This window comes from Scyliorhinus canicula, unplaced genomic scaffold, assembly GCF_902713615.1.
Source record: "Scyliorhinus canicula unplaced genomic scaffold, sScyCan1.1, whole genome shotgun sequence".
NCBI classification, from domain to species: domain Eukaryota; kingdom Metazoa; phylum Chordata; class Chondrichthyes; order Carcharhiniformes; family Scyliorhinidae; genus Scyliorhinus; species Scyliorhinus canicula.
In genome coordinates, this window is record NW_024055734.1 from 1,560,311 (window position 1) to 1,582,119 (window position 21,809).

Consider the following 21,809-nt stretch of genomic DNA (forward strand, 5'->3'; position numbering starts at 1 on the left):
GTGCATGCTGGTACAGCCCCTCACTGTAACGTAGTGAATGCCCCACTACTCTGGCTGTAAAAAGAACGGGGCTCAGAAACAGTTAACTCAAGTTGTTTGTTAAGTGGCCCGGTTTAATTGCAGTCTGCAGGGAAGGCGAACGTGCCATCCCCCCCCCCCCCCCCCCCTGGCAGTTCCCTCTTGGCTTAATAAGTGATTCTATTCAATGTGCCTGCTCAGAATGCCAGCACCTTCTCCCGCATGAGCAGGGGATGAGCAGCTGGATTGGAATCTGGGAGAGAGAGACACTGGAATGTTGCAGCTATGGATACGAACCCTGGGACAATCGATGGGAATCTGACAACAGCAGATCACAACCTGACTGCGGAAGGTTGGACAAGTCCACCGTTGGCTCGGATACTTGGGGGAGCTCCTGTCCCCTTATCCATCCCCATTCAATATCTTTCCGAAGGAATTGGCTGGTTACCAGTCGACATCCAGATTGTGTACGTCCTCCAAGCTATAGAATTCTTTTACTACCCAATCCTGGCTATTGTTGGCGTTTTTGGTAAGTCTCTGTGTCCAATCATTAACTATTTTAGTCACGAGGAATCTCAGTGATTCATTTCTTTCTCTGCTGCAGTCCAATGTGTTCCTTTTGAGATGCCAATTTTTCAAATAGCTCCTTATTTTTCCTGCGATCTTTTGATGGTTATCGAAAACCACGTTTCCTGTCCGCTGGGTGGGACTCCTTCCTCAATATCAGAGAATCTGGGATTTTGGGACAAGGCGTTTGACAAAGTCTTGCATGAGAATTATCACGTAAAATTAAAGCGCATGGGATTGGGGGAATTGTATTAAAGGTGGATTGAAAACTGGTTGGCAGACAGGAAGCCAAGAGAATGAATTAACTGGTCATAGATAGAACATAGAACAGTACAGCACAGAACAGGCCCTTCGGCCCTCGATGTTGTGCCGAGCAATGATCACCCTACTCAAACCCACGTATCCACCCTGCACCCGTAACCCAACAACCCCCCCCTTAACCTTACTTTTAGGACACTACGGGCAATTTAGCATGGCCAATCCACCCTAACCCGCACATCTTTGGACTGTGGGAGGAAACCGGAGCACCCGGAGGAAACCCACGCACACACACACACGGGGAGAAGGTACAGACTCCGCAGACAGTGACCCAGCTGGGAATCGAACTTGGGACCCTGGAGCTGTGAAGCAACTGTGCAAACCACTATGCTACCGTGCTGCCCTAATTCCTTTTCCAAATGCCAGGCAGTGACTATTGGGGTACCACGGGATCGGTGCTGGGACCTCAGCTGTTCTTTTTAAAAATGTATTTACGGTGAGCGTCACTATTTCTCTGCCTATTTCTTGTTGTCCTTCAGAAGGTGGTGGTGTGTTGCCCTTCTTGAACTTCTGCAGTTTCTGAGGGGGAAGTTCACCCGACAGAATTCTGGGGTCCCCAGGTATCTGCTGTTTTTGTTCTTGGTATTGATCGTGGGTTTGGAAGGTGCTGCCTAAGGAGCCTTGGTGAGTTGTTGCGGAGCATCTTGTAGATGGTACACACGGCTGCCACTGTGCGTCGGTGGTGGGGGGAGTGAATGTTTGTGGAAGGAGGAGCAATCAAGCGGGACTGCTTTGTCCTGGATGGTGTCGAGCGTCCGGAGTGTTGATGGAGCTGCGCTCATCCAGGCAAGTGGAGAGTATTCCATCACACTCCTGACTTGTGCCTTGGAGATGGTGGACTGGCTTCAGGGAGCCAGGATTTGAATTACAAGCCATAGAATTGCTAGCCTTTGATCAGCCCTGGTAGCCAGTATTAATGTGGCTTGTCAAATTCAGTTTCTGATCAATGGTAACCCCCAGGATGTTGATTGTGGGGATTCAGCGATGGTAATGCTGTTGACTGCAATCCGGCGATGGTTAGATCCTCTCTTGTAGGAGATGGATTTCAGTAAGGCGTTTGATAAGGTTCCCCACGGTAGGCTATTGCAGAAAATACGGAAGTATGGGATTGTAAGGTGATTTAGCGGTTTGGATCAGTAATTGGCTAGCTGAAAGAAGACAGAGGGTGGTGGTTGATGGCAAATGTTCATCCTGGAGTTCAGTTACTAGTGGTGTACCGCAAGGATCTGTTTTGGGGCCACTGCTGTTTGTCATTTTTATAAATGACCTGGGAGAGGGTGTAGAAGGACGGGTTAGTAAATTTGCAGATGACACGAAGGTCGGTGGAGTTGTGGATAGTGCTGAAGGATGTTATAGGTTACAGAGGGACATAGATAAGCTGCAGAGCTGGGCTGAGAGGTGGCAGATGGAGTTTAATGCGGAAAAGTGTGAGGTGGTTCACTTTGGAAGGAGTAACAGGAATGCAGAGTACTGGGCTAATGGCAAGATTCTTGGTAGTGTAGATGAACAGAGAGATCTCGGCATCCAGGTACATAAATCCCTGAAAGTTGCCACCCAGGTTAATAGGGCTGTTAAGAAGGCATATGGTGTGCTAGCCTTTATCAGTAGGGGGATTGAGTTTCGGAGCCACGAAGGTCATGCTGCAGCTGTACATAACTCTGGTGCGGCCGCTCCTGGAGTACTGCGTGCAGTTCTGGTCACCACATTATAGGAAGGATGTGGAAGCTTTGGAAAGGGTTCAGAGGAGATTTACTAGGATGTTGCCTGGTATGGAGGGAAGGTCTTACGAGGAAAGGCTCAGGGACTTGAGGTTGTTTTCGTTAGAGAGGAGAAGGCTGAGAGGTGACTTAATAGAGACATATAAGATAGTCAGAGGGTTAGATAGGGTGGACAGTGAGAGTCTCTTTCCTCGGATGGTGATGACCAACACGAGGGGACATAGCTTTAAATTGAGGGGTGGTAGATATAGGACAGATGTCAGAGGCAGTTTCTTTACTCAGAGAGTAGTAGGGGTGTGGAACGCCCTGCCTGCAACAGTAGTAGACTCGCCAACTTTAAGGGCATTTAAGTGGTCACTGGATAGACATATGGATGAAAATGGAATAGTGTAGGTCAGATAGGCTTCAGATGGTTTCACAGGTCGGCGCAACATCGAGGGCCGAAGGGCCCGTACTGCGCTGTAATGTTCTATGTTCTATGTTCTATGTTCTATGATCATTGCCTGGCACTGTGTGGTGTGAATGTAACTTGCCCCTTGCCAGCCCCGAGCCTGGATATTGTCCAGGTCTTGCTGCATTTGGACACGGACTGCTTCATTATCTGAGGTTGCAAATGGTGCTGAACATTGTGCAGTCATCCGCAAACATCCCCACTTCTAATCTTACGATGGAAGGAAGGTCATTGATGAAGCAGCTGAAGATGGTTGGGGCCGAGGAGACTCCCCTGAGGAACTCCTGCAGTGATGTCCTGGAGCTGAAGATGATTGACCGCCAACCACCACAACCATCTTCCTTTGTGCCGGGTGTGACTCCAACCAGCGGAGAGTTTCCCCCCCCTGATTCCCGTTGACTCCAGTTTAGCCAGGGCTCCCTGATGCCACATTCGGTCAAACGCTGCCCTGATGTCAAGGGAACTCTCACCTCACCTCTGGCATTCAGCTCTTTTGTCCATGTTGGACCCAAGTCTGTAATGGGGCCAGGAGCTGAGGGACCCTGGGAGGGACCTAAACTGAGTGTCCGTCAGCAGGTTATTGCTGAGTAAATGCTGCTCGATAGCACGTCCATCATTTTGCTGATGGTGGAGAGAAGGCTAATAGGGTGACGTAAACGTTTCAGCACGGTCTGAAAAAAACAAACACAGGGATCCAGGGGGAACCTGCTTAGCGAGATTCTTATTCTGCCACCGTACAGCCCCGCATGCCAGGTCAGTCTTCCGCGTATCAGCAGAAATGTTCACCACAGTGTAGCCCCCGAAGTTGGCCATTCCCTCAATACAAAATGGAGGAACGCAAAGCTTGCTGGGTAAAGTGGACAATGTTAGCAGCACAAGCAGGCTGCACCCAGCCAATGTGGATTCTGTCTGCTAAGAGAGCAGACAGAACCGAAACAAACATTCCGCATACTAATGAGGCAATCTCCGGGATAGTTAACACAGCAATGGAACGATCCCAGGGACAATGGACACAAATGGGGAAGTGATTGCAACAGTGTATGGGAAGCCAGACACCCCGGCACCAGCAGGGTTCGAAGACAAAGCACCTGAAGGCCCGTCCAGTAGCCGAGGGACAGCCTCAGTATTGGGGGGGATTCAAACAAATCGATTGGGAAGAGACCCAATCGATCCCCAGCAGATAGAGGGTCCGCCCAAGAGGGCGTGAAGCCCTGGTACCTATAAAAGACAGGTCCCAAAATCAGTTCGTTCTTCTTGTCCAGCCCTCCTCTCTGGACCAGCCCTCTCGACCAGCCTTTACCGAAGAAGACCTTGACCGAGAGAGAGGAGAGGTTTGGGACAGCAGCCGCCAGCAAGTAAGTGTCTCACAACGATCGCTACCAGAGATAGGCACTCCTGACCCCTTTTAACCCAAACCAACCTGAAATCTGTGGACCCAGTGCAGAGCAAGAGGCCATTGTCCCCCTGATCCGGCAGTTCCTTATTCAGATAAGTATTGGTGTCTTTAGCGGTAGGAATAGTTTAGTCATCTTAGCGTGTGCATGAGTAGTTTATAATTGTATTATAATAAACTCATTTGTTTGAACTTACGAATTGGTGTATGGTTTTATTGCTTTGAACTTGACCTTGAAACTTGTGGCGGTATCTTAACGATACCTAGCGACTCCAGAGCTAAGTAACGAAACAGAGCCAAATTGAGTGTTAAGCACACTCACCCAGAACGAGCAACAACAGGCACCAAATGCAGGCACAGGGCTTTAAGTCTAATCGCCTCATGGACCATCTGACTGCGCTGTCAGACAAACAGAGGATCCCAGATAATGCAGCTTGTTGTCTCTATTCTCCTGAAGACTGTTACCATTTGTCCTCGTACGACATTTCCAAATCTTCTGACGTTTGAAGTTTGGAAATATGTAAAGGCAGCCGGTTTCAGTGATGTGTCTGCACTCTGCTGTGTGTCTTAATTCTCAACCATCTATGCTTCCTTCCCCACGTTGGCACAATACCCATGATCCTCCACTGTGTTTGGGTAAGGATCAGTAAGCCTGGGTGATCATAAATACCCTGTGGGTGTATAAAAAAGATGAGGAACCATAAGCTGCTCTGATTGCTTCGGTAAGAAGTCTTACAACACCAGGTTAAAGTCCAACAGGTTTGATTCAAACACTAGCTTTCGGAGCGCAGCTCCTTCCTCAGGTGAATGGAGAGGTATGTTCCAGAAACATTTATATAGACAAAGTCAGAGATGCCGGACAATGCTTGGAATGCTTGGCAGGTAATCAAATCATTACAGATCCAGAGAGAGGGATAATCCCAGGTTAAAGAGGTGTGAATTATCTCAAGCCAGGACAGTTGGTAGGATTTTGCAAGTCCAGGCCAGGAGGTGGGGGATGGATGTAATGCGACATGAATCCAAGATCCCGGTTCGTCGCAGCCTCCAACACATCATCGATGAAGATGAACATCTTGCCAAGGTCATCCCCACACCCCCACTACTGGCCTTCAAACAACCGCGCAACCTCAAACAAACCATTGTTTGCAGCAAATTACCCAGCCTTCAGAACAGCGACCACGACACCACACAACCCTGCCAGGGCAATCTCTGCAAGACATGCCAGATCATCGACTTGGATACCACCATTACACGTGGAAACACCAACCACCAGGTACGCGGCACATACTCGTGCAACTCGGCCAACGTTGTCTACCTCATTCGCTGCAGGAAAGGATGTCCCGAAGCGTGGTACATTGGCGAGACCATGCAGACACTGCGACAACGAATGAACGGGCATCGTGCGACAATCACCAGGCAGGAATGTTCCCTTCCAGTCGGGGAATGCTTCAGCAGTCAAGGGCATTCAGCCTCTGATCTCCGGGTAAGCGTTCTTCAAGGCAGCCTTCAGGACACGCGACAACGCAGAATCGCCGAGCAGAAACTTATAGCCAAGTTCCGCACGCATGAGTACGGCCTCAACAGGGATCTTGGATTCATGTCGCATTACATCCACCCCCCCACCATCTGGCCTGGACTTGCAAAATCCTACCAGCTGTCCTGGCTTGAGACAATTCACACCTCTTTAACCTGGGATTATCCCTCTCCCTGGATCTGTAATGATTTGATTACCTGCCAAGCATTCCAAGCAGTGTCCAGCATCTCTGACTTTGTCTATATAAATGTTTCTGGAACATACCTCTCCATTCACCTGAGGAAGGAGCTGCGCTCCAAAAGCTCGTGTTTGAATCAAACCTGTTGGACTTTAACCTGGTGTTGTAAGACTTCTTACTGTGCTCACCCCAGTCCAACGCCGGCCTCTCCACATCCTGATTGCTTCAGAGTTAATCAATGGAGTGTGAACACATTTCTACCTTCGACAGTGTTGGTGAAACTTGCAGCTTGCATGACTTGTTGCAAAATTCAGCCATTGGCCCTAGAACGTGAAATAAGTAAATGATGAACCTCTGATCAACCGATGTTCCAGGTGATCCATTAATTCCCTAAACTGATATTTATTGTTCAACGAACATCTACGTCTGCAGAAAATGACACTGCTGTGGGCAACTTTTTCAATGATTCGCCAGCTGTGATAATCTGCATAACTACATTTTCCAACCCATTAAGTTGCTCACCACCTGACCTACCTTCGCTATTTCTTTCCCTTCCTCGCAGCTAACGTAGCAGCAATTGTGGTCATTGCAAAGGGAAACTGCGGCCTCTCTAAATGTGTCACTCGCTATTTGGTGGCTATGGCAGCAGCTGATCTACTGACAGTGATCGTCGATCTGATATTGAGACACATTCCAATTGTGTATGAGCAGTTCTTTCATGCCGTTATTGGGCTCGATTTCTGTAATTACCACGCCGTCCTGCTTTATGCAGTCACTGACTGTTCTGTCTGGTTCACCGTCACTTTCACCTTTGATCGATTTGTGGCCATCTGTTGCCCGAAGCTGAAAAGTAAACATTGCAGCGAGAAAAGGGCGGCTGTGGTTCTGGGAACAGTGACTGTGCTGAGCTGTCTGAAGAACATTTTCTGGGCTTTTATGCTTTATCCTGTTTATGAGCTCTCAAACAGACCGTGGTTTTGTGATGTTCCAAATGAAAAACGGGAGTCAATCATCTGGGGAACAGTCGAATTCATCCATTATATTATAACACCATTGATTCCATTTCTCCTGATTCTGCTGCTCAATGTTCTCACCGTCAGACACATTGTGGTGAGCAGCAGGGCCCGCAGGAGACTCCGGGCTCACAGCAGTGGGGAGAGTCCCACAGACCCAGAGATGGAGAGTCGGAGAAAATCCATCATTTTACTATTTCTTATCTCGTTGAATTTTATCTTGTTATGGGCAGTATATATGGTATACTTTATATCTAACCGAATAGCCGATTTATTGAATGAACCTGTACCGATACCTTTCTGTTTGCAAGAATTGGGATTCATGCTGCAGCTGCTGAGTTGCTGCACAAACACTATGATTTATGCGATTTCACAGACTAAATTCAGAGAACAGTTGAAGAGTATGATGAAATATCCATTCATCCGACTTATGAAGCACATTAAATATCATAGAAAGTAATTTAACTGAGACATGAGCCTTGACTTCATATATTAGCCGGTAAATCCACGCAGACTCAAGGAGACAGTTACAGTGCTGTTGCCTTTCATTTTTTCATAGAATTCACAGTGCAGGAGGAGGCCATTCGGCCCATCGAGTCTGCACCGGCTCTTGGAAAGAGCACCCTACCCAAAGTTAACACCTCCACCCTATCCCCATAACCCAGTAACCCCACCCAACACTAAGGGTAATTTTGGACACTAAGGGCAATTTATCACGGCCAATCCACCCTAACCTGCACATCTTTGGACAGTGGGAGGAAAGCGGAGCACCCGGAGGAAACCCACGCACACACACACACGGGGAGGACGTGCAGATTCCGCACAGACGGTGACCCAAGCCGGGAATCGAACCTGGGACCCTGGAGCTGTGAAGCGATTGTGCTAACCACTATGCTACCGTGCTGCCATCTCTTTGGTCTGAACTGGTGATTTATTCTGATGTCCCCTCATGTCCCTGTCTCAGTTCTGCAGACGCCGCCCATCCTGCCTGGGCGGGGTTGCTTTTTCATCAGTTGAACATCACGGTTCGTTTGTGATTTATTGGCAATTCATCATGGCTCTTGGCTCAGAGTTTAGGTCCTGCCCTATTTAACCAGCATCGTGTCATTATGCCAACAGTGCAGTCAGCAAGCATGCTTTAGACTTTTAGACGGTGAAGGGGGGTACCCAGGAAAGGTTCACATCTGGACAGGTTGCAGAAAGAATTCAAAGTGATGGTGTTTCCCAAAGAGAGTAAGGAGGTGATTCTGCAGCCGAGACACGACTTGGGTGAGGCCAGAGCTGGAGCATTGTGAGCTGGTCTCCGCATTATGGGAAAGATGTGATTGCACTGCAGTGGGTTGCAGAGGAGATTCACTGGGATGGAACATTTTCGCTATGTTTTCACTGGAACAGAGATGGGGACGCGCGGGGGAACATAATTCAGGTGCAGCAGCTTTATCGAGGGGCTTGGAGAGGGTCGGATCGGAGTCAGCTGATTAACTTAGTTGGAGGGTCAAATGCAAGGGGGCAAAGTTTGAAGCTGAAAGGCTTCAGAGGGGATTTGAAGAAAGAGAATTTAACCAGAGGGTGGAGAGAATCTGGGAGAGAAATTGCTGCAGACGACCCAACTATTCAAAGTACATGGGTGATCTCGTGAACTGTCGAAACATTCAAGGCTATGCGCCAAGGGGCTGGTTTAGCTCACTGGGCTAAATCGCTGGCTTTGAAAGCAGGCCAGCAGCACGGTTCGATTCCCGTACCAGCCTCCCCGAACAGGCGCCGGAATGTGGCGACTAGGGGCTTTTCACAGTAACTTCATTTGAAGCCTACCCCGTGACAATCAGCCATTTTCATTTCATTTCCAAGTGCTGGGCTGTGGAATTTGTGTCAATTGGGGCAGTTCTGTTGTCAGATCAGGGTTGATGGGCCGAAGGGGCTCACTTGTTCCGGGAGGGACATGAAATTATTTGGGATCTGCTGCCTCTGTCTTTCCGGGTGTTCGGCCATTTGGAATCTGTTGTCAGACAGCACGGACTACGCAGTGGTTAGCACTGCTGCCTCACGGCGCTGAGGGTCGGGCAGCACGGTGGCACAGTGGTTAGCACTGCTGCCTCACGGCGCTGAGGGTCGGGCAGCACGGTGGCACAGTGGTTAGCTCCGTGCCGAGGACCTGGGCAGCTCGGGTGGACTGTGGTTAGCGCCGCTGCCTCACGGCGCCGAGGTCCCAGGTTCGATCCCGGCTCTGGGTCACTGTCCGTGTGGAGGTTGCACATTCTCCCCGTGTCTGCGTGGGGTTTCGCCCCCCACAGCCCCAAAGATGTGCAGGGTAGGCGGATCGGCCACATCTTTTCACTAAAGCAGTTAGAAACACAATGCCAAACGTGCAAAGACTAGTTTTGTGTTGGAAAAGCACGGGACCTTCAGCTCAGTACTACCGTACGGGGAGGGGGGGTAGGATACGCTGATCGCTAAAACAATTCACAACACATTTCTGCAACAAACAAATGGTACAGACACTACATTTAGCACGGGACAGGCAGTTACTCTCGCCTCTATATGAACAGAATCAGGAAAGGGCGGTGATGGGGAGATAGGGGGAAGGAGGTTGGTAGGGAAGGAGGGAGTCAGGGTGGAGAGGCCAATAGAACAATACCTAAAACATTTACAGAGGCTGAACAATTGTCCCTTAATTGGAAAAAAATGAATTGGGTGCTCGAAGTTAATTTTAAAAATAATAATTAACAGACGACGTAAAATCTGCACCCTCTCAGTCCTATTATGAGTGGGTACATGTCCTTCCTTTCTGTCCAGTCCAACCTCCCTCGTCAGTGTGAACACTTCTATTGTAAGTCTTTTTCATGTCGATCCCCCCAGTTTGATTTGAAATGAAACTTTCCTTTGTCGTCTTTGATTCTTGGATCGTTAATGCGGACATACCTTTGTGGTCGTGGAGAGGAAGCGAGGAAGTCAAACTTTCAAACTATTGCACCGTGTTGCCATGTTTTGCGTTTTGGACCGAAGAAATTAGGCTTTGAGCCGATCAAGAGATTGGAGAGAAAATGCTGGAGATTTTTGGAGAGGTTAGGGTTTAGCTCAGTTGGATGGTGGTCAATGGTTGGCCAGGGAATGTATTCTGTACGACCACCGACAGCAATTGAGTCATGTCAGGGAGAACGCAAAGAAGTGACTGGACACTCAAAGAACAAAGAAAATGACAGCACAGGAACAGGCCCTTCGGCCCTCCCAGCCTGCGCCAATCCAGATCCTTTATCTAAACCTGTCTCCTATTTTCCAAGGTCTACTTCCCTCTGTTCCCCGCCCGTTCATATACCTGTCTAGATGCATCTTAAATGATGCTATCGTGCCCGCCTCTACCACCTCCGCTGGTAAAGCGTTCCAGGCACCCACCACCCTCTGCGTAAAAAACTTTCCCACGCACATCTCCCTTAAACTTTCCCCCTCTCACCTTGAAATCGTGACCCCTTGTAACTGACACCCCCACTCTTGGGAAAAGCTTGTTGCTATCCACCCTGTCCATACCTCTCATAATTTTGTAGGCCTCAATCAGGTCCCCCCTCAACCTCCGTCTTTCCAACGAAAACAATCCTAATCTACTCAACCTTTCTTCATAGCTAGCACCCTCCATACCAGGCAACATCCTGGGGAATCTCCTCTGCACCATTTCACGCTGCAATATTGGGTCTGCTACAGATCACAGATAGCGAGAGCGAGAGAGATAGACAGAAAGAGAGTGGGAGAGAGAGAGAGAGAAATAGACAGAAAGAGAGTGGGAGAGAGAGAGAGAGAAATAGACAGAAAGAGAGTGGGAGAGAGAGAGAGAGAAATAGACAGAAAGAGAGTGGGGAGAGAGAGAGAGAAATAGACAGAGAGAGTGGGAGAGAGAGAGAGAAATAGACAGAAAGAGAGTGGGAGAGAGAGAGAGAAATAGACAGAAAGAGAGTGGGAGAGAGAGAGAGAAATAGACAGAAAGAGAGTGGGAGAGGGAGAGATAGACAGAAAGAGAGTGGAGAGAGAAGAATAGACAGATAGAGAGTGGGAGAGAGGATGAGAGAAATAGACCGAGAAGAGGTGGGAGAGAGAGAGAGAAATAGACAGAAAGAAGAGTGGGGACACAGAGAGGAGAGAGAAATAGACAGAGCGAGAGTGCGGAGAGGAGAGAGATATAGACAGAAAGAGAGTGGAGGGACCGTGAGAGAGAGAAATAGATAGAGAGCGTGGAGAGAGAAGGACAATAGACAGAAGAGAGTGGAGAGCGAATGAGAGACTAGACAGAGAGAGTGGGAGAGAGAGAGAGAATGACTAGAACAGCGAGTGGGAGAGAGAGAGAGACGAATAGACAGAGAGTGGAGCGGAGCTAGAGAGAAATAGACGAAAGAGAGTGGGAGAGAGGAGAGAAGTAGGACAAGAAGAGAGTGGGAGGAGAGAGAGAAATAGACAGAAAGAAATGGAGAGAGAGAGAGAAATAGACAGAGAGAGTGGGAGAGAGAGAGAGAGAAATAGACAGAAGAGAGTGGGAGAGAGAGAGAGAAATAGACAGAAAGAGAGTGGTAGAGAAATAGACAGAAAGAGAGTGGGAGAGAGAGAGAGAAATAGACAGAGAGAGAGTGGGAGAGAGAGAGAGAAATAGACAGAAAGAGTGGGAGAGAGAGAGAAACAGACAGAGTGGGAGAGAGAGAGAAATAGACAGAAAGAGAGTGGGAGAGAGAGAGAGAAATAGACAGAAAGAGTGGGAGAGAGAGAGAAATAGACAGAGAGAGTGGGAGAGAGAGAGAGAAATAGACAGAGAGGTGGGAGAGAGAGAGAAGAAATAGACAGAGAGAGTGGAGAGGAGAGAGAAATAGACAGAAAGAGTGGGAGAGAGAGAGAGAGACAGAAAGAGAGTGGGAGAGAGAGAGAAATAGACAGAAAGAGAGTGGGAGAGAGAGAGAAAATAGACAGAAAGAGAGTGGGAGAGAGAGAGAAATAGACAGAAAGAGAGTGGGGGGAGAGAGAGAAATAGACAGAAAGAGAGTGGGAGAGAGAGAGAAATAGACAGAAAGAGAGTGGGAGAGAGAGAGAGACAGAAAGAGAGTGGAGAGAGAGAGAGAAATAGACAGAAGAGAGGGAGAGATGAGCAAGGAGATGAAATAGACAGAGAGAGAGTGTGGAGAGAGAGAGGAGGAGAAATTAGACAGAAAGAGAGTGGGAGACGAGAGAGAGAGTATATAGACAGAAGAGAGATGGGAGAGAAGAGAGAGAAATAGACAGAAAGAGAGTGGGAGAGACGAGAGAAATAGACAGAGAGAGCGGTGGGAGGAAGAGAGGAGAGGAAATAGAAGAAAGAGAGGGAGAGAGGAGCGAAACTAGACCAGAAAGCGAGTGGGAGAAGATATGAGAGAGAGTAATAGACGAAGAGAGTGGAAGGAGAGATAAGAGAAATAGACAGAGAGGAGGGTGTGAGAGAGAGAAATAGCCAGAGAGAGAGTGGGGGAGGGGAAAGATGAGAGGAAATAGGACAGCAGAGAGGGTGGAGAGGAGGGTGAGGATGAGAGAGAGAAATAGACATGACAGCGAGAGACAGACAGAGAGTGAGATAGAGAGAGAGAGCAAGCGAAAGATAGAGAGACATTGAGACAGTGAGGCAGAGAGAGAGCAAGGGAAAGAGACAGAGCTAGACAGAGAGTGAGATAGAGAGAGAGCGAGAGACAGACAGAGAGTGAGATAAAGAGAGAGAGAGCAAGCGAAAGATAGAGAGACATTGAGACAGTGAGGCAGAGAGAGAGAGCAAGGGAAAGAGACAAAGGCAGAGACAGAGAGAGAGCAAGAGAGAATGTGTGAGAGAGAGAGAGATAGAGAGAGTGAGAGTGGGGAGAGAGAAAGAGAGATCCCTTGTATGAAACAAAGCTTTATTGCCATTACTCATGTTTCCTTCACACGATGAATCTGAAATGAGAGGCTGCCAAGCACATCACAGAAACCATCATGCTTCCTAACATGGACACATTTCGTAAAAGAGCATCAAAGGCAAACCATAATTACACAGAACCAGAGACGAGTCGAGGCAGAAAGAAGCCCTTTAGCCCATTGTGTTTGTGCTGATCAGCAAGCATCTCTCTATTTTAATCCCAGGGATGGACTTCTGAGGCTGTATAAGGCTCTGGTCAGACCCCATTTGGAGTATTGTGAGCAGTTTGGGGCCCCGTATCTAAGGAAGGATGGGCTGGGCCTTGGAAAGGGTCCAGAGGGAGGTTCACAAGAACGATCCCTGGAATGAAGAGCTTGTCGTATGAGGAACGGTTGAGGACTCTGGGTCTGTACTCGTTGGGAGTTTAGAAGGATGAGGGGGGATCTTATTGAAACGTACAGGATACTGCGAGGCCTGGGATAGAGTGGACGTGGAGAGGATGTTTCCACGTAGGAGAAACTAGAAGCAGAGGATTGACCATCTCAGACTAAACGATCCTTTAAAACAGAGATGAGGGAGGAATTTCTTCAGCCAGAGGGTGGTGAATCTGTGGAACTCTTTGCCGCAGAAGGCTGTGGAGGCCAAATCACTGAGTGTCTTTATCATGGTCTTACAGAATTTACAGTGCAGAAGGAGGCCATTCGGCCCATCGAGTCTGCACCGGCTCTTGGAAAGAGCACCCTACCCAAGGTCAACACCTCCACCCTATCCCCATAACCCAGTAACCCCAACCAACACTAAGGGCAATTTTGGACACTAAGGGCAATTTAGCCTGGCCAATCCACCCTAACCTGCACATCTTTGGACTGTGGGAGGAAACCGGAGCACCCGGAGGAAACCCACGCACACACACGGGGAGGATGTGCTGACTCCGCACAGACAGTGACCCAAGCCGGGAATCGAACCTGGGACCCTGGAGCTGCGAAGCAATTGTGCTATCCACAATGCTACCGTGATGCCCCACGGGAGATAGATAGATTCTTGATTAATAAGGGGATCGGGGGTTATGGGGAGAAGGCAGGAGGATGGGGGGTGAGAAATTATCAGCCGTGATCGAATGGCAGAGCGGACTCGATGGGCCGAATGGCCTAATTCTGCTCCGATGTCTTGTGGGCTTGTGGTATGTACAGAGCGGAATGGGCCAAGGTGGTGTCCGGGAACCAGATATGTGGCATTGTAGTTTGCTGCAGTAAAATGACTAACTTTCCATTTGTGATGTGTGTAGAAATCCCCACTGCACGCGGACGGAAGGGAAATGACGTATCAGTGAATATGGCTCTCCTGGTAGAATTATATCTGATGCTGGATTCAGAATCAGGTAGGTTTGGATGCTGAAAAATAGACAACAAATCAGGCACAGCAGCTCTAACAGAACCTTAAGAATAATAATCTGTATTAGTGTCACGTGTACGATTAAATTAACACAGCAATGACGTCACTGTGAAAAGCCCCTAGTCGCCACACTCCGGCGCCTGTTCGGGTACACGGAGTGAGAATTCAGAAGGTCCAATTCGCCTAACAAGCACGTCATTGAGGAATTAGGGGCTGGTTTAGCACACTGGGCTAAATCGCTGGCTTTGAAAGCAGGCCAGCAGCAACGGTCCGATTCCCGTACCAGCCTCCCCGGACAGGCGCTGGGAATGTGGCGACTAGGGGCTTTTCACGGTAACTTCATTTGAAGCCTACTCCTGACAATCAGCCATTTTCATTTTTCATTTTCATTTCAAGTGTGGGAGGGAACCGGAGCACCCGGAGGGAACCCACGCAGACACGGGGAGGACGTGCAGACTCCGCACAGACAGTGACCCAAGCCGGGAATGGAATATATATCCCTGATGCCGTGAAGCACCAGTGCCAATCACTGAGTTTCTATGTCGTCTATTTATTCAAGCTTTGTAATGAATCACCTCTCCGTGCACACCCTCATTGAATCCTGTCTACTCTTTTGAAACAAAACGGAACGCAGTCTAAACCTCACCCGAATCTCACAACTCAGGGGCAAGTAACAAATGGGGTCAGATCTAAACTCTCCCCGTTTCCTACTCTGCACTGGCTGCGATGGGGAGTACAATGAGGGGTGAGTAAAAATTGCCTCACGGCGCCGAGGTCCCAGGTTCGATCCCGGCTCTGGGTCACTCTCCGTGTGGAGTTTGCACGTTCTCCCCGTCTCTGCGTGGGTTCAACCTGCTCCTGCCAACTGCCCCACAACCCAAAGACGTGCAGGGTAGGTGGATTGGCCAGGCTAAATTGCCCCTTAATTGGAAAAAATGAATTGGCTAGTCTAAATTTATAAAACAAAAAAAAAAACTCCCAAGGACGTTCAGCCTCGTCCAATAATTCGCAACACTTCAATTTCATGTCTGGCTCGATCATTCTTCCAGAATTGTAGGACATTAAAATTAACCGACATTTTAGGTTGGAAGTATTTCAACGCCAGGAAGATCGGAGCCACTCCTTCCTAGCAACCGACCCCCCCCCCCCCCCCTTCGCCCCCACCCACACACACACACACATTCGCACACACACCACTAACAGGCACATTCCTAAAAAACGGACGTATATGGAACCAAGAGTGTTGGACAGAAAGTGAATAGTTACTCTGACACTCTGCACAATTGGAGTGCATTCCATTCCATCAACTATCTTCAATCGCTACTTCCAGTTACAGCACTCACTCTGAAATAAATATATACACGCACATGATTGGTCAAAGTTGAAGATCTAATACACTTGATTTTATCAACTCAACACACAATTCATGTTATCCCTTCCACTGTTTGCAATGAGCAAGGTACAGACGTAGCCCAACACACCAATGCATTGTCAAAACCCAGCCTCCTACATTTTATGTGAGTATACAATAGAACAAAGAACAAAGAAAATTACAGCACAGGAACAGGCCCTTCGGCCCTCCCAGCCTGCGCCGATCCAGATCCTTTATCTAAACCTGTTGTCTATTTTCCAAGGTCTACTTCCCTCTGTTCCCCTCCCGTTCATATATCTGTCTAGATGCCTCTTAAATGATGCTATCGTGCCCGCCTCTACCACCTCCGCTGGTAAAGCGTTCCAGGCACCCACCACCCTCTGCGTAAAAAACTTTCCACGCACATCTCCCTTAAACTTTCCCCCTCTCACCTTGAAATGGTGACCCCTTGTAACTGACACCCCCACTCTTGGGAAAAGCTTGTTGCTATCCACCCTGTCCATACCTCTCATCATTTTGTAGGCCTCAATCAGGTCCCCCCCTCAACCTCCGTCCTTCCAACGAAAACAATCCATACGTTTGAACCTTTGCGACATAATCCTCAGCGGGCTAAGGGTTAGATTGATAAAGAAATAAGACTGTAAGTCGAGGTCACAACGTGGCATATTCGTGTATTACGGAAGCTACATGTATTAATGCACTGACAGAAAGGGCGTGTATACACATTGCCGCTGTTTCAGCTCAACACAACAGGTGGCAGTCATTTTCTGGTCCATTGCTGAGGGAAATGCCTTGACCAATCCAACCAAGGTGCCTGATGTTGCCATTAAACAAGTCTTGCAATGAACTGACACATTCTCCATGGCAACGCTTCGACTAATCTGAGTCCACTTTCCAACCAGTCAGTGATCTCCACAGACAATAGGCAGGTGTTGACTCCCTTGCACATGAACGAAAGGTGATCGGATTTAACAGAAATGATCTTTGTTCTTTAGCAGCCGACTCTATTATGAAAGTGTTTAAAACTTCACCAGAATATTCTTTGCAATTCCGGGCACCATACAGGATTGGAAGGTTATCTGAGGACTTACACATGATTTGTTAGAAGAATCTCACGGAGGGGAAAGACTTCAATCACCCTGGTACAAGGGCGGTGGGGGCTGATCTCTTTGCTGGCAGTAGAGTTAAGAGACGTACCAAATGAATTTGAGCCACAAAGATGGATGATGGAGAGAACGTGTTTCCATCGGTCAAAGGAATAAAAGTGGGTGGGCGCTTTTTTATGTAAAGAGAGAGAGAGGGCGAGACTTCAGTAAAGGGCGCGGAGAGAGAGGGAGGGGGATACTTCAGTAAAGAGCGCAGAGAGAGAGGGGGCGAGACTTCAGTAAAGGGCGCGGAGAGAGAGAGGGCGAGACTTCAGTAAAGGGCGCGGAGAGAGAGGGCGAGACTTCAGTAAAGGGCGCGGAGAGAGAGGGAGGGGGATACTTCAGTAAAGAGCGCGGAGAGAGAGGGAGGGGGATACTTCAGTAAAGGGCGCGGAGAGAGAGAGGGCGAGACTTCAGTAAAGAGCGGGGAGAGAGAGAGAGGGCAAGACTTCAGTAAAGGGCGCGGAGAGAGAGGGAGGGCGATACTTCAGTAAAGGGCGCGGAGAGAGAGAGAGGGCGAGACTTCAGTAAAGAGCGCAGAGAGAGAGAGGGCGAGGCTTCAGAAAAGAGCGGAGAGAGAGAGAGAGGGCAAGACTTCAGTAAAGAGCGCGCAGAGTGAGAGGGCGAGACTTTATAAAGAGCGTGGAGAGAGAGAGAGGGCGAGGATTCAATAAAGAGCGCAGAGAGAGAGAGGGCGAGACTTCAGTAAAGTGCACAGAGAGAGAGAGGGCGAGGATTCAATAAAGAGCGCAGAGAGAGAGAGGGCGAGACTTCAGTAAAGAGCACAGAGAGAGGTGAGACTTCAATAAAGAGCGCGGGGAGAAAGGCGAGACTTCAATAAAGAGCGCGGGGAGAGAAGCGAGACGTCAATAAAGTGCGCGGGGAGAGACATCAATAAAGAGCGCGGGGAGAGAGGCAAGACATCAATATAGAGAGCGGGGAGAGAGGCGAGACTTGCGGCGAGAGGCGAGACTTCAATAAAGAGCGCGGGGAGAGTGTCGAGACGTCAACAAAGAGCGCGGGGAGAGTGGGCGAGACTTCAATAAAGAGCGCGGGAAGAGAGGGCGAGTCGTCAATAAAGAGCGCAGAGAGAGGCGAGACGTCAATAAAGAGCGCGGGGAGAGAGAGGGCGAGACTTCAATAAAGAGCGCGGGGAGAGAGGGTGAGACGTCAATAAAGAGCGCAGAGAGAGAGGCGAGACTTCAGTAAAGAGCGCGGGGAGAGAGGGCGAGCCTTCAATAAAGAGCGGAGAGAGAGAGTGCGAGACTTCAGTAAAGAGCGGAGAGAGAGAGGGCGAGACTTCAGTAAAGAGCGGAGAGAGAGAGGGCGAGACTTCAGTTAAGTCGGAGAGAGAAAGTGCGAGACTTCAGTAAAGAGTGCGGAGAGTGAGGGTGAGACTTCAATAAAGAGCGCGGGGAGAGAGGCGAGACTTCAATATAGAGCGCGGAGAGAGAGGCGAGACTTCAATGAAGAGCACGGAGAGAGAGGAGAGGCGTCAATAAAGAGAGCAGGGAGAGAGGCGAGACTTCAATAAAGAGCGCGGAGAGAGAGGCGAGACGTCAATAAAGAGCGCGGAGAGATAGGCGAGACGTCAATAAAGAGCACGGGGAGAGAGGCGTGACTTCAATAAAGAGCGCGGGGTGAGAGGCGAGACGTCAATAAAGAGCGCGGGGTGAGAGGTGAGACTTCAATAAAGAGCGCGGGGAGAGGGTGAGACTTCAATAAAGAGCACGGGGAGAGAGGCGTGACTTCAAGAAAGAGCGCGGGGTGAGAGGCGAGACGTCAATAAAGAGCGCGGGGAGAGAGGGTGAGACTTCAATAAAGAACGCGGGGAGAGAGGCGAGACTTCAATATAGAGCGCAGAGCAAGAGAGGGTGAGACTTCAATAAAGAGCGCGGGGAGAGAGGCGAGACTTCAATGAAGAGCGTGGGGAGAGGGCGAGACTTCAATAAAGAACACAGAGAGAGAGGACGAGACTTCAGTAAAGAGCGCAGAGAGAGAGGGCGAGACTTCAGTAAAGAACGCAGAGAGAGAGGGCGAGACTTCAATAAAGAGCGCGGGGAGAGAGGCGAGGCGTCAATAAAGAGAGCAGGGAGAGATGCGAGACTTCAATAAAGAGCGCAGAGATAGAGAGAGGCGAGACTTCAATAAAGAGCGCGGGAAGAGAGGCGAGACTTCAATAAAGAGCGCGGGGAGAGAGGGCAAGACTTCAATAAAGAGCGCGGGAAGAGAGGACGAGACTTCAATAAAGAGCACGGAGAGAGAGGCGAGACTTCAATAACCTGAGGAAGGAGCAGCGCTCCGAAAGCTCGTGTTTGAAACAAACCTGTGTGAGGTTAACCTGGTGTTGTCAGACTTTTTACTGTGCTCAATAAAGAGAGGAGAGAGAGGCGGCTCTTCAATAAAGAACGGGAAGAGAGAGGCGAGACTTCAAAATAGAGCGCAGAGAGAAGGGCGAAACTTCAATAAAGTATGTAAAGACAGATAGGCTGGTCTAACTCTCCCCAATCTATCAAGGCCAACTCACGTCTTATATCCTCATAGTTCTCTTTATTAAGATTCAGCACCCTCGTCTCCGGATTAACTACTTCACTCTCCACCTTGACAAACATTCTATCGTGTTATTGTCGCTCATCCCCAATGGATCTCGTACAGCCAGATTGGTAATGTTTCCCTTCTCATTACACAGTACCCAGTCTAAGATGGCCTGCTCTCTCGTCGGTTCCTCCACATATTGGTCAAGAAAACCATCCGTATACACTCCAGGAATTCCTCCTCTATGGGATTGTGGCTAATTTGATTTGCCCAATCCATGTGAAGATTAAAATCACCCGTTCAATGAGATCATGGCTGATCTTTTGTGAACTCAGCTCCACTTTCCGGCCCAAACACCATAACCCTTAATCCCTTTATTCTTCAAAAAACTATCTATCTTTACCTTAAAAACATTTAATGAAGGAGCCTCTACTGCTTCACTGGGCAAGGAATTCCATAGATTCACAACCCTTTGGGTGAAGAAGTTCCTCCTAAACTCAGTCCTAAATCTACTTCCCCTTATTTTGAGGCTATGCCCCCTAGTTCTGCTGTCACCCGCCAGTGGAAACAACCTGCCCGCATCTATCCTATCTATTCCCTTCATAATTTTAAATGTTTCTATAAGATCCCCCCTCATCCTTCTAAATTCCAACGTGTACAGTCCCAGTCTACTCAACCTCTCCTCATAATCCAACCCCTTCAGCTCTGGGATTAACCTAGTGAATCACCTCTGCACACCCTCCAGCGCCAGTACGTCCTTTCTCAGGTAAGGAGACCAAAATTGAACACAATGCTCCAGGTGTGGCCGCACTAACACCTTATACAATTGCAACATAACCTCCCTAGTCTTAAACTCCATCCCTCTAGCAATGAAGGACAAAATTCCCTTTGCCTTCTTCATCACCTGCTGCACCTGTAAACCAACTTTCTGTGACTCATGCACTAGCACACCCAGGTCTCTCTGCACAGCGGCATGCTTTAATATTTTATCATTTAAATAATAATCCCATTTGCTGTTATTCCTACCAAAATGGATAACCTCACATTTGTCAACATTGTATTCCATCTGCCAGACCCGAGCCCATTCACTTAACCTATCCAAATCCCTCTGCAGACTTCCAGTATCCTCTGCACTTTTCGCTTTACCACTCATCTTAGTGTCATCTGCAAACTTGGACACATTGCCCTTGGTCCCCAACTCCAAATCATCTATGTAAATTGTGAACCATTGTGGGCCCAACACGGATCCCTGAGGAACACCACTAGCTACTTTCCTGATTCACTTTTCCACCTTTTGCTTTTGTCCTTACCCCCTGTTTCCCTGACTCCTTGGGTAGGTTCCCAACCCCCTGGCATTTTATTTTAATATGAGACTGGAGATTCCAGTCAAGAGTGGTGAAGCATTGGTAGGAGTAATGGTGAAACTCTATTGTCCAGGAATAGTGTTGATCTTGGGGAATGTTACAGCTGGGTCGCAGGTGGGAGTGATGCCTACTGTGGTTCACAAGCCAGTGGAAAAATCAAAGAACTGGACTGTTAAAGGACGAATATCCTGGGATGTTTGTAGAAACAATGTCGGCAAGTCACAGGTAAGACAAGAGGAGAAATCATAGAGAGAAGATGAAGTTGAAGTTCAATTATTAGAAACAATTTCTGATCAGATGATTGGAAAAGACAAATAGCAGTTGGCGGATGAGGCGAATATTTTTAGGTTAGGAAAGTTGGCAGAGTTACAACAGGGATGTACAGAAATAAAACAGTTGTATCAGGAAACATACACGGAAGAGCAATCTGACTGTAAGCAGAATGTTAGTACTTAAACATGATGTCTTGATCAGAATATTTATAGCTTTAAATTGAGGGGAGATAGATATAGGATAGATGTCAGAGGTAGGTTCTTTACTCAGAGAGGGCGTGGAATGCCCAGCATGCAACAGTAGTGGACTCGCCAACACTAAACGCATCCAAATGGTCTTTGGATAGGCATATGGACGATAAGGGAACAGTGTAGATGGGCTTTAGAGGGGATTCACAGGTCGGCGCAACATCGAGGGCCGAAGGGCCTGTACTGTGCTGTAATGTTCTATTGAGACTTTTACACACGCAGGCGGAATAAAAGTAGGCTGAGGTTCATCAAGGAGGTATGTGGGAATAGCGTAGATGATCTCCCTACAGATGCTGCCAGACCTGCGGAGATTGTCCAGCATTTTCTCTTTCGTTCAGATTGCAGCATCTGCAGTAATCTGCATTTCTAGAGAGTTGCACATGTGGGACAGTCGGAGACCATT

At 48.5% G+C, this 21,809-nt stretch overlaps 1 protein-coding gene across 1 annotated transcript in view; it reads left to right on the top strand.

Annotated features, from left to right (window-relative positions):
* Positions 1-200: 200 nt before the first annotated feature.
* Positions 201-21,809, top strand: part of LOC119960789 (zinc finger protein 665-like) — a 136,351-nt gene continuing 114,742 nt past the window's right edge. Inside the window, exons 1-3 of the mRNA XM_038788396.1 lie at positions 201-547; positions 14,363-14,455; positions 21,089-21,110. Coding sequence (XP_038644324.1) covers positions 304-547; positions 14,363-14,455; positions 21,089-21,110 — 359 coding nt within the window. The 5' untranslated portion in view covers positions 201-303. The remainder of the gene's footprint in view (positions 548-14,362; positions 14,456-21,088; positions 21,111-21,809) is intronic.